This window comes from Culex quinquefasciatus, chromosome 2 (genome assembly GCF_015732765.1).
Source record: "Culex quinquefasciatus strain JHB chromosome 2, VPISU_Cqui_1.0_pri_paternal, whole genome shotgun sequence".
Taxonomy (NCBI): domain Eukaryota; kingdom Metazoa; phylum Arthropoda; class Insecta; order Diptera; family Culicidae; genus Culex; species Culex quinquefasciatus.
Window position 1 is genome coordinate 102400234 of NC_051862.1, and position 12177 is coordinate 102412410.

The window sequence follows — 12177 nt, forward strand, 5'->3', positions numbered from 1 at the left end:
TCCTAAAAACCGTCCAACTCCAAGCGAAACTTACTTGAGGATACCGTGGAGATTTTCCCTTAAAAAAGTGGAGCATCAACACTTTCCGTCTTCCAAATCCCTTTCCTTGTCCCTGGTGCGCGGTGGAGATGGGAGCGGCCGGCAATGGACGGCTGTCATGGTGGTGAGAATCTGGTTCAGGTGGAATTGGTTCTATTCCCAATTATCAATCCTAGGCAACTTGGGCTTAGACACATGGCGAAATCCAGTCTGCAATCCGCTAAAATCACCGTCTCCTAGCGAAGCGAAGCGAACGGATCCAGAATTAATTCACACCTTAGAAGCAAGAGTTTTGATTATCGGTTCAAAGCACAGGAATCACTCACTCATCGCCGAGCGAATCTTTGCCGACTGGAGCGCGCAACACGACTTGCACAATCGCTCTACCCAGCGACACAAACACTTCGTGAATTTCTTTCATTTCTTTTAACACATAATCTTCCAAATTTCCCATTTGCTCGAGCTTGGGAGCTGTACGTTTTGGTTTTTTAATTGCGAATATTTTTTTTGTTGTATAATTCATGTTCCATGTTCTTTTACAATAATAAAATATGATAAGGGGGTGAGTGGGGTGGTTGGTCTAAGATGACACGATTTCGCAATGGTGCTGACTCGGAGGTGTCAACAAAACGTTCCGCCTGCCCGTTGCTTTGGGGGTGGAACGGTGCTGTTTTGAGGTGCATGATCCCGTTGGACTCGCAGAACTGCTCGAAGATGTCGCTGGTTAGCTGCGGGTCGTTGTCGGTCACCATCACTTCCGGGTTTCCGAATCGAGCAAAAATTTGGCGAAGGATCGAAATGGTGGCAGCTGTGGTGGTGTGCTTGGTCGGAATGGTCTCCGGCCACTTGGAGAAAGAATCGACCACAAGCAGGAAGTAGGTGTCGTTGATGGGACCAGAAAAATCCGCATGTACCCTCTGCCACGGCTTTTCGGGGGTTGGCCACGACTTGGTGTCAGTTTTCGCAACCGACGCGCATTCCTGGCAGGCGCGTACAAGTGCGAGATTTGGTCATCGATGTTCGGCCAGTGGACGAGAAGGCGTGCTAATGACCTCATCCGATCGATGCCGCGGACCTTCTTCGGGATTACAATCCGGTCCCTGTACATCAGCACCATCTGGGCCAAGAACAGCGAGTCACGACGCGCGAACAACCCCCTGGCACCACTGTAAATGGCTAGAACGTTTGACAGTTACCAAAACCTCGAAGATAACTGTTGCTTCCGATTGACCGGGAAGATTTGCCGGGTAGTACTGGACCGGAGACTGGCCAAGTCCCGCTGTTGATCCTTCCGAACAACTCGCTGCAATCTCCGGCAGGGAGTAACCGACCAAGTGCAGAAACATCCGTGATTCCGGTGATTGTGGCGGAGCTGGTCTTTCCGAACATCCTTCGATAACCTTCTCCGAGGACTGGCCCACTCCCGCTGTCGACTCGCACAGGGAATCGAAGGAAACGCGTGCATGTGTAGAATCCGACCTTTCGTGGACTCTCAAGAAGTTCATCGCGAAGTGGTCCGAACATATCTGAACTTTGAACTTGCAAAACCGTCTTCTTCGCCACTTCGCGGGGCATTTATCCATAGTCTCTGGCGGATAGGGTCCTTCGGGAACTTGCGTTTGGAAATCCGTCCCGTGTCCCGTGCCGTTATTTTTTCATGGACATCATTTCAACATTATGAAATAATGCCTTTTTTCACCACGCGGTTTGTTTATTTTTAAATGTTGACAGCAAATGCGTTCTTCATCTTCTTTGCGTCTTCATGTTCGCGTCGAACATTTAGGTTTCATAAACATGGCCGTCGTGACAGAGGGCTGCGCGCGAAGAACTGCTAGACATCCGGTGTTCCGGAGAGTGATTTCGCGTCGCTGGGCCAACCTTTGTCCACAAACTACACGACTTTTTATAGTGCCCGGTACAGGCTGGTCTCGGCAGCTATCTGCATTTCTCGAGCATAACCCTAAACCCGCTCTTGAGCCGCTCCAGGGCACGGTACAGATTCTCCTTGTGCATCTCGAAGAACTTGGCCTTCAGTTCGACCACTTGCTGATTCGGTGTTTGAGTTCCGACCAGCTTGCAGAACGACGAAAATGGTACGTCCCAGACAAACATAGCAATTGCTCTCCTTGTGCGTTCCGCCGATGGTGTTGGTTGCTCTGAACATCGCCTCGATGCCCAGTTTGTCCCCGGAAGCTGTCTGCTCGTTGCAGTCCGGTGGAGACGTTTAGGTGACCCGACATTGACCCAGTTCTGTCTGGAGATGATGGTGATGCCTGAGCCCGAGTCCAGCTGCAGGTCCAATGGAACTCCGTAGATCGCCGTCTCCGCTCCCTTCCCGGCGTCGACCCAGTCACCCCGGCGGCTTCCTCCCCCGAGCAGATGCTGGCATTCTGGCGGGGATCGAAGACTGCAAAAAGAACCAATTTAGAAGAACATCTACAACTTAACTATTGAAAAAACTTACGAGCATCTGTTGCGGGGCATTCCGAACATTCCGGGCATCCCTCTATTAAACCCGTTCCAGTGTCACCGGAATAAACAAACTCAAACCTGAGAACCTTCCTGTTGCCGCATGGTACAAACACACGCGTCGTACATCTGTTTTTCGACGTATTTTCCGCACTTTTCTCCCGATTTCCTCACTCTCCCCCCCCCCTCCCCCATTTCTTCGTCCACCAGCACCGGAAATAGCTCGACTGGGACATGCGCCACCAGAAGATACCTGAGCGTCCGGTCGTGGCAGCGATTGGCACCGATCCCAAGTAAAAAACTGGGCAATCCTTCGGTTTGGTAAAAAACATAAAAAACCTAAACATCTGATGCACCGAGTATGACAAGATCTGACTAGATCAGACGTCAAACCTTACACACGCTCAAAAAAAGTTATTCCAATTTTGCCTCAAAATCAAAGAGGTCTCGAAGTTCTGGCACCACGCCAGCACCGCGCCGAAAACTTTAAGTGGCACACACTTGGGCAAAACCGTTCCCGTACTTTTCTGCAAGCTCTCTCTTCTCTTTCTTGTTGAAAAGTGACTGCAAGTTGGTGTGATCACGGGGATGCTTCGGCTGTCATCTGCATACAATGTCACTGAAGCCGAAAAAGTACCAAAGTTTTGAGGGCTTTTGTTAATTTGATTATTATCCACCGGTGTCTACCGCGGTAAATGAAATACTTCATTTTGACATTTCGAGATACATTTTCGTGTAGCATGTTTTGTCACGCGGTGGGTGCGTTCAGTGCTGCCGTTGTTGCAGCACTCTGTGAACGCATCCCAGAAATGTCAGTTTGACAAATGGCACTCAGTGAACGTATCCCAGAAATGTCAGATTGACAACTGTCAGTTCTAGCAAAAAAAAAAAAAAAACAACGGCGGCGTTAATTATTTTCATCCCCAATTTTCTTCAAAAATGGGTGGAACCCGATCTGTAGTCGCAGAAAATGTGACTTTTCTTCAAAGTGGATGTAAGTATTTCACAAAGAAAGGAAGCAGCGGTTTTTCTTCTCCGGGACGGTTCGGGAGGATTGATGGACCGTTATCCGTGCTGGCGAAAGTGGCCATCCAATTTTCCCTTTGCCGGCAAAGTTTTTTTTTGGATGGAATTTTTTTTGAGCCCTTCCCGATTGTCCGGAAGGTGCAATGTCCGTTGGAGGAGGAATTTGATTTTGTTTGTTTTTAGAATGTCCCGGATACCTAGTCCGTAAGGTGCAAAGATCGTTGGAGGAGGATGGCGTCAATCCGAAATCCGGAAGGTGCAAAACCTGCTGGAGGAGAAAAATAATCCTTTGTTTTTGTATATTCCAGATTAGTCGAGACTAATAAACCACCATTCGGTTCAGCAAGGAGGAAAAGTGCACCATATTCCTACTACAGCTGTCGGACAAGCCCAACTCGCTCGACGACATCAATCCAGTGACAAACGTGGATTTGGCCCGGGTGAAGAAGATGGCCCTGGGCAAGGGATCTACCACTACTCCGTCGCCGTCGCAAAACGCAAACGACCTGCTCCGAAGAAACTGTACACGACGTCTCCGTTGACGTCAGTGGTCCGGAAATGTTGATCGAGCAGCAGAAGGCGGTTCTGGAGGCGTGCAAATCGGGCGGAGTCTGTTCTTCACAAGGAGAGTGGACACCGGCAAGAGTTATCTGCTGAGGAAGATCATTTCAACGCTGCCACCGGATGAAACTGTGGCACCGACTCCGACGGTAGTGAGCGAGTGCTTAATCGGGGGAACGACACTGACTCGTTCGCGGGGATCGGAAGTGGCGAGACGACAATGCAGAGGTGCTACGAGATGGCCTCGCGACCCACATCGGCTTCGATTTGGCGCAAGTGCAAGCGGTTGGTTATCGACGAGATTTCCATGGTTGATGGGGATTATTTTGAGGTGAGTTGGTTTGGAGATGACGGTAGCCACGTACTTGTCTAACTGTTACTTTTTTTTAGAAAACCGAAGCCGTTGGCCATTACGTCCGGAAGAACGACAAGCCCTTCAGTGAAATCCAGCTGATTCTGTGCGGAGACTATTTCCAGCTGTCGCCGGTCGTTAAGGAAGGGCATGCTTGCCCGTAACTTTTACTCCCAGAACCAGGAAGCATTGGTTCGTTTTTGCTTCTCCACCAAAGCATGAAAGGAGTGCTTTCAGTATTGCTACGAACTCACCGAAGCCCACCGACAAAAAAGCATCAGTCGTTCGTGTCCATTCTCAACAGCATTAGGATCGCGTAATGTCGGAGATCCGTGACTGGTTAGCGACCACCATTAAGCAGAACTTCAACTTTAAGGGAATTCTCGCGACCCAGCTTTGGTCGCACACTTCCCATATGGCTCAAACCTTGGACCAGCAGCACGGTCATAAACGGCGCCCAAGTAATGCCGCACAAGAATCTGAAAATCGCCGAAGGCCATCAATATAAACTACGTCCAAGGCTACGCCACCGCCCAGAACAAAAAGCGCCAAGTCGTCGTGATAACCGAAAAGTGACTTATTTATATGTAAATGTACGCGTTATAAAATGGTGAACAAAAATGGTTTAATATGCCTATTTATTGTTTTCAGACACCTTTTTATTTCTTATTTGTTCCACTTTTTGCCTTCCTCACCTAACTGAGGAAAGGCTATAAAATCACTCAGAAAACGAACTTCTTAGTTTTACCTCCTAGACCCACCTTCATGTATACATATCGACTCAAAATCAAATTCTGACGAATGTCTGTGTGTGTGGTGGGATGTTGATCAAAAAAAAATTGCACTGGATTATCTCGGCACTGGCTGATCCGTCTTGGGGTCCCATAAATCGCTATCAAAAATCATAAAGTTTAGTTAATTACTTCAAAAGTTATGCTAAAAAAACGATTTTACCAAAAGTCCGGAAGATTGTAAAAAGGGTGGTGCTAACATTTTTAGAAAGGTGATAAAGAGACCCGCCCGTGTGGATCAATCGGACCGCGCACTGGACTCACAATCCAGAGGTCGCCGGTTCGAATCCCGCGGCGGGCGCTCTAAAATTATTTGTGTAAATATGGGTATTCGGCGCCGTCGCTCCGTGCCATACTTTCATACACTTAGGAGCCCAGGGCGGCGAAGTCCTTGTAGATAAAAGGAAGACACTAGTGGTTAGTACTAGCAATGGTGGCCGACAGCTATAAAGTCAACTTCGATAAAGAGACCTTTCCAACGCGTCCAAGACATTGCAGATCTGACAACCCTATCAAAAGATATAAGCACTTATGTGTTATTTATGAACTTTTTAGAGGCCGGATCTCAGATATTTTGATGAAAACGCTGTCCGGGTATATCATGCGACTTGTCGTTGAATAGGTAATCAAAAAACTTTTGCAACGAGTTCAAAAGATTGCAGATCTGACAACACTGAATGGTCCGCCCTTTTGTATCTATTTTGGATAGCATTACCCTCTAAATGTGAGGAAGGCACCAACCACCTAAGGGTGGATTGAGTAACGTTTTAATCATAAAATCATTACCTTTTCAGTTGCAACAAACTGCGTTCAAAAATAGTTTGAGACCGAAACCCGTACTTAGGAATGATATGGAATCATACTAACCTACAACGGTTTTGGGGACATCTACAATGGTAATAACGGTCAGTATGATTCCGTACAATTCCGTAAGTATTTAATTTGATTTTTTTGATCGATTAGGTGTCTTCGGCAAACTTATAGTTATGGATAAGGACTACACCGAAAAAAATTATATGCGGCCCCTTTTTTATTCACACTGAGAATTTTGTGTCGAACCTCGAGTCGATCTGGCACGAGATCGAGCCTGAATCGAGTCGAGGCTCGAGCCAAAATTCTCAGTGGGTTGTTGATGAATTTTAAATACACTTTTTGTCACAAATATTGATTTCCTAAAAAAAAACACTGTTTATTGTTGTTTATTTTTTATTTATTGTCCAAAGAATCCGAAAATGCATTCTGTTTTCCGATTCGAAATCATTTTCATTGAGAAAATAATGATACTTTAAGAATATTAAAATAATGCTATTCATCAACATTTTCTTTATTGTAGTTAACTAACTTTTTGAACTTTTCAAAATTTTATGAAAACTTCTTCTTAAAGTTTTCATTTTGCGGAAAAATCTCGTATTTATCAAAGTCCCCTCGTTTTACGGTACTTAAAATGGCTATAACTGGAAAACGGTGCTCAATTAAATCTCTATTTAATTCAATGCAGTCTGTTTTTTTATTTCCTGTGTTTTTAATCTTTTTATGACAATTTCACAGCAACTTAAAGTCGTATCAACAAACATAAAAAATGCAAAATTTCATATGTTTTTAAAATATTCAGGGTTGTTACGGAGAAGTCGAAAAAAAAATCCGCGCTGTCCCAAAACCGAATCCGCGTCATATTAAGAAAAATAATTTCGCGAAAAACATACAAAAGAGTTCCATAATAATTTCAAATTTTCAATCTCAAAACACAGAATTTTGAACTGATATATTTTTGATATGATGAAAAGCGAAAAGCCAAAACAAATATCTAACATTCAAATTTTAATTTGAAAATTGAAAAAAAATCATAACATTTAAAAATTTCAAAGTTTTTCTAAAATTCGTAGATCTTGGGTTTGACAATTTGAATACATTTTAGCATTAATAATGCTCCATAGTTATTAGATTTTCTGTAACCTAAGATGGTGTATCATTTAAGAAACGGTTCACTGAGCTGATGTCGATTGGTGCCTAAATGGAACCGGTTCTGGTGCCTCGTAGGACTTAACCATGTCAATTATTTTTGCTGGATGATGTATTAGAATGATGCCTCGAAGTTTTGCATCATTTCCGGCATTTTTCTGTGCAAACAAAAAAAAGTTCAACTTTTCAGCACCCATTTCAGTGCTGAAAAGTAGAACTTTTCAGCATTTATTTTGAAAAGTGTTGCTATTCGATTCTGTTATTTTTGGTACAGAAAAGTAGGCTATTTCGTCGTTCAAGAATGACAGGAAAAGTAAGTAGTTTCACGACGGAATTGCAAAAACTACTATTTTAAAACTGGGTAAACATGAGCACTGTTTTGAAAATTCTTTAACTGCGACTTTAAAAAAAACTTACTTAAATAATAAATTGCTATAACTTGAAAATGGTGAACTTTTATCTTCATATTAGGTCACAAATATTTTATTTAAAGTTTATTTCCTCGACTCTGACCAAAGTGGAGGGGAGAACAAACCACCGGGGTTTGAGTGTATCAACGAAAAAAAAAAAATTGCGACAAACAAAAAATTGCGCTGTACATTGAAATTCTATAAAAAAAATCTAAATATTTTCAAACGAGCCCAAACATGCTGAATATGTTTATCAATGCTCAATGCTTCTATTTCCATTGAAATTTGCAAGTGTGGCGACAAAAACATTAAAAAATATTTGCAAAAAATATAAAAACATATCAAAAAAGAAGTTTAGTCAGGTGAAAACAAATCAAAATGCATTTTCCTGCGTTTAAAATTCGTTTGTTTGTTTTTTTTTTAATCCAATATACAGCACCGAAAAGTTTTTAAAATTTGAAAACGAATAATTGCAAATCATCTGGGCTTGTTTAAAATGCATTGTAAAACATTTTTTGATCATGTTTATACGATGACTAGTAACTTATATTATTATTTCTTTATCTACGAAGAACTTTACTTCTCTTGTTTTATGTGTTGTATTGCTTTGGCCGTCAATTTTCAGTATTTTAATTTGCATTTATTTTGTTTAGTTTATATTTGCTTTATTGTAATTTGTAATTTGTTGTTTTATTGGTTACGATATGATTTTTATTGCTATTATGATTTTCCAACTATTATTTTTGCCTGTTTTATGTTTTCATTATTTTTTAGCCACTTTTTCGATTTGTTTTCTGTGTTTCCCATTTTTGATAAGTTTTAATTAAAAAATTTGCGGATTTAGTTGCTACAAATTTCAACAAGCAATTTACTGCCTTAAAAAATGCAGTCTGCATCAAACCCAACAATTTATTAAAAAAAAAGCGAATTAATCTATCCAATGCTATTTTAGACAAAAAATATTTGAAGAAGAGATTTTTGGCGAAATCTTAGATCAAAGCACGTCTAGAGGTGGGGAAAATCTGGTGCAACTTTTCTCGAATGAGGATGTAGAATGCGGGCCGGCACTAGAACTGCTTACTCAGGTCAGCTACAACCGGATCGACCTTGGCTCGAACAAACATCTACTTGAACAACGAGTTGGCATGCTGCACCCGGTACCTCGATGATGCCCAGACTGAAGATGCTGTCCAGCAGATTCTCCGAGCCCAGCGCCATCAGCTAGCTCGTGTGACTTCGAATGAGGGCCTTGACCCAGCAAACGGCCGTTGCGACACTGTGAACAAAAACCTTTTCAACGCGAATGCCAAAACGAAAATCTGTTGCAGCGCCATCAAAGCGGCTGTTCGCCTTTCTCGAACGAGGAGTAACTTCGACAGGATGTAAATTTGAAACCACCTCCCGGTCGGTAGTGGTTCCGCTGGCGTTGGACTCGATTGAACCGAGTGGTCGTTGCTGCCTGGCGGAATGCGCTGTCGAAATGTTTCTTCCGCGAGCAACTTGATCTGGAAGCGGGCCAGCGCCAGAACATAAAAAACGATCTGAAGCTTTTATCCTGTGCGGTTTACGTCCAATGTTATCACCGTCTACCATGCCACCTTCACCGCATGGACCTCCAGGACCCTGTTCCTGTCCCGGTCCTGGTCGGGCAGACCTTCTTGAAACTGCTGCTGCTGCTGTTGTTGCTGTTGATCCTGCTGCTGGTCCATTTCGTTTCGTCCTCCGTGGCCGTAGTTGCGAACCTCCCATCCGAAACTGTTGTTACGGTTTTCACCGCCACCACCACCTCCCTGGTTCATCATATCGAAGAATTTGTTACGGTTATTGAAGTTATTGTTGCCTTGAAAGCCCATTCGCTGGTCGGACATTTGCTGCTGAAGTCGCTCGCGGGATTCGATGACGAAGTGTTCCTTCATCTCCCAGTCGGCCTTTTTGCGGGCCTTGTCCTGTGCCCGCTTGCGGAGTTGTTCACGCAGCTGCTCGATCTCGTGCTCGTGGCGGGCAAACTCCATCTGCGCCTCAAGCTTCTTTTCCTCCATGACCATGTCGCGTTTTAGTGCCTCGACCTTTTGCTTGTACATCTCGTGCATGTGTTTCCAGCGCTGGCCGTACTCGTGATCGAGCGATCCCACGTCGGCGAAGCGCAGGCCCTGCTGGCGGGACTTTAAGAACTCCGGATTCCTTTTTTATCAGCTTCTCCTAACGGCCGTCGGCGTTGTTGTCCTAGTACGTGTACGATTCGCCGAAGCACAGACGCAGCGAAGAGTTCAGGACGAAATACTTTTCACTGCAGTACTTCAATGCGGCCGTAGCGCTCGGCCTGTTCTTGAACTCGACGATGCTATCGCTGGTGGATTTTCCGGACCAAACACATCGAACACGCGGTACAGCAACTCGTTGGTTCCGAACGGATTCAGGTTGGAGACGCGCAGGGCGGTCGCGTTCGGCGCAAAACGAATCTTCAAGATGCAGTTCTTGCGCTTGACCTTCTCGGCGTTCTAGAAGAAATCGACGCTCACGAACGCGTAGTCCTTCTTCATGTTAATGAAGACCTCGGTGATCTCGTCGTACGGCGGAAACAGCTCGACCAGTTCCTCCGATTTCCGGGACCGGATCCCACTTGGCAAGTTATTTCCTCGATCAGTCCACCTGGTTGATCTTGCGGATGCTCTGCTCCAATTTTTTGTCCGGGAGTGCATGGGTGTACGAGCGATGTACGTCCAAACAGACCAATTCGGCATTCCAGAAGTCTAGAAACAATCCGTAAATCTTCAAATTTGAGCAAAACTGCAAAAAAAAGAAACACAACCTACCTCTCTGCATGCACGAATCAGATCCCAAGCTGGTCAGCAGCTGGCTCACACACTAGCCAAGTATGAGCCAGCAGATAGCGGCCACGGAGGTTTGGCCGCACAACAGCGGTCAGCGCCAGGCCACGGAACGGAAACGACAACTCCAGGGACTAATCTGCTGCTAAGAATGCTTTGACTAACACCGCAAACACCACCAAAAAACAACAAAGCAAACAGCTGTCAAAAATCTACCGCTTTGGTGAGCTGCTGCACCGAGCTTTTTGTGTGGTGAGCCTGGTCAATGTTTTGGTGGAATTCCAGCAGAGAAATGTTTCATTTGAAATATTCTGAAATGTGTCACGCGACACCCGCGCGTCGCATGAAGTATTTCAAGAAAATCCACCGCGGTTAACCGCACTCAAATTAACAAAAGCCCTTTGGTGTCTAGTGTCAAAATTATGGGGAGTAACATGACAAAAAGGGCGCAAAATCGAAAGGACGAAAATATTTTTTTTCTTTATTTTTGTTTCGTTAGTTAAAATGAAATTAAATGTGTACCATTATCCGGGGCAAATCGAGACACATGGAGTGAATTGAGAAGTGATTTTAGCAATGTTTTTGCATTTGAATATTTTTTAATTTGTTTCAGTAGGAATAGACACAAAACAACAAAATTAGTTTCTAAATTTGAACTTTTATGTCTAAAAACAGCTGTCCTGGCTTTCTTGTCGAAAATTTACCAACACATTCAAACCACGGGGTACCATAGAAGTTGGTTTGTTTGACTCAAAAACATGCTTTTTTGTAAAGCCCCACAACGTCCCTAATAATGGGCTTCCCAACAACATGGTTGAGCTCAACCGCCTCAAATTGTAGATTTAAATTAACATTATGATGATCTTTAAGTTCATTGGCCAAATAAGAATTTGCGGAAGACATTTCAGAGGATTTGACATAGACAACTGCTGGGAAGCTTTGCCTGAGACCTGATGCTAAACATATATTGTTGTTGGCGGCATTTAAGGTTTATTTTAATGAAAAGAATCAATATAAGCAGCTACAGGATTATTTTCCAAAAAATTAAATAAGACTTATTATATTTTGATTTGTGACCCTCTGAAATGTTATTCCCGAAACAGCGCCACCAAACATTTGGTGGCGGCTTCAGCAAGCTACGTCAGTATCACGGGCCTGGGTGTGATGGATGTTGAGTACACGCTTATATGAAGTTTGCATGTTTGGTGAAATCAAGCATTTTATTAACAGTTGTAATAAATTTTATGTTTTATTATTACTAAATTGAAGTAGTCTTCTTGAAGGGACGTTTGTTTATTTTGAATTGATGGATTTTTAGGGGAGTTTTTTTAATGTCTGTTTTTATTGAGAACGGTTTTTGTGATCTAGCGATTTTTTTAGTGTTAACATTTTAACCTGACAAAAAAAAGATAACTTAAGTCAGTATTACAGCATGGCTAATACTCCAATCAAAAAATTGTATTATAAAAAACAAATTGTTTCTAAAAACTTTTTAAAGACACATTTCTTTTGCGTTTAATAATTTCAAATAAATATTTGTTTAGGAATAATTTGTGATCTTCAATTATTTTTGAATAGACTAAATATGAAGCAATTCCCCACGAAAACAGCATGATTCGAAAAAAAAGTTCTCCGATCGAGCTCAATTTTTTTCTGGGGGATCCTTGGTCGAATTAATTAGACCCGTATTTTTTGTTTGACCATTAGGGTGACCTACGCCGTGTTAGGGTGGTTCGAAAAAT

General features: G+C 43.3%; 3 protein-coding genes across 3 annotated transcripts; 1 reads left to right on the forward strand and 2 right to left on the reverse strand.

Moving 5' to 3' along the window:
* Window positions 1–1840: 1840 nt before the first annotated feature.
* Window positions 1841–2654, reverse strand: LOC119767765. Its single transcript, XM_038257211.1, has 2 exons — window positions 2504–2654; window positions 1841–2446 (listed from the first exon to the last, which is right to left on the reverse strand). Exons 1-2 carry the CDS (start codon window positions 2539–2541, stop codon window positions 1975–1977), a joined length of 510 nt encoding a protein of 169 aa, XP_038113139.1. The 5' UTR covers window positions 2542–2654; the 3' UTR covers window positions 1841–1974.
* A 750-nt stretch (window positions 2655–3404) lies between these two features.
* On the forward strand, window positions 3405–5072 carry LOC6041837 (ATP-dependent DNA helicase PIF1). The gene is made up of 3 exons (XM_038257752.1): window positions 3405–3502; window positions 3843–4426; window positions 4486–5072. Exons 2-3 carry the CDS (start codon window positions 4316–4318, stop codon window positions 4609–4611), a joined length of 237 nt encoding a protein of 78 aa, XP_038113680.1. The 5' UTR covers window positions 3405–3502; window positions 3843–4315; the 3' UTR covers window positions 4612–5072.
* Window positions 5073–8386: 3314 nt separating this feature from the next.
* Window positions 8387–10684, reverse strand: LOC6041838 (hrp65 protein). Its single transcript, XM_038257751.1, has 2 exons — window positions 10421–10684; window positions 8387–10357 (listed from the first exon to the last, which is right to left on the reverse strand). The coding sequence occupies exon 2, from the start codon at window positions 9695–9697 to the stop codon at window positions 9194–9196; it is 504 nt and encodes a 167-aa protein (XP_038113679.1). The 5' UTR covers window positions 9698–10357; window positions 10421–10684; the 3' UTR covers window positions 8387–9193.
* Between the last annotated feature and the right edge of the window lie 1493 nt (window positions 10685–12177).

Bases quoted from the DNA above. Each gene is read 5' to 3' on its own strand.
- LOC119767765 (XM_038257211.1), bottom strand. From the start codon at position 2,541: ATGCCCGGAATGTTCGGAATGCCCCGCAACAGATGCTC. The intron at 2,447-2,503 runs GTAAGTTTTTTC...TTCTTTTTGCAG, and splicing joins ATGCCCCGCAACAGATGCTC to TCTTCGATCCCCGCCAGAAT.
- LOC6041837 (XM_038257752.1), top strand. From the start codon at position 4,316: ATGCAGAGGTGCTACGAGATGGCCTCGCGACCCACATCGGCTTCGATT. The intron at 4,427-4,485 runs GTGAGTTGGTTT...ACTTTTTTTTAG, and splicing joins TTGATGGGGATTATTTTGAG to AAAACCGAAGCCGTTGGCCA.
- LOC6041838 (XM_038257751.1), bottom strand. From the start codon at position 9,697: ATGCACGAGATGTACAAGCAAAAGGTCGAGGCACTAAAACGCGACATG.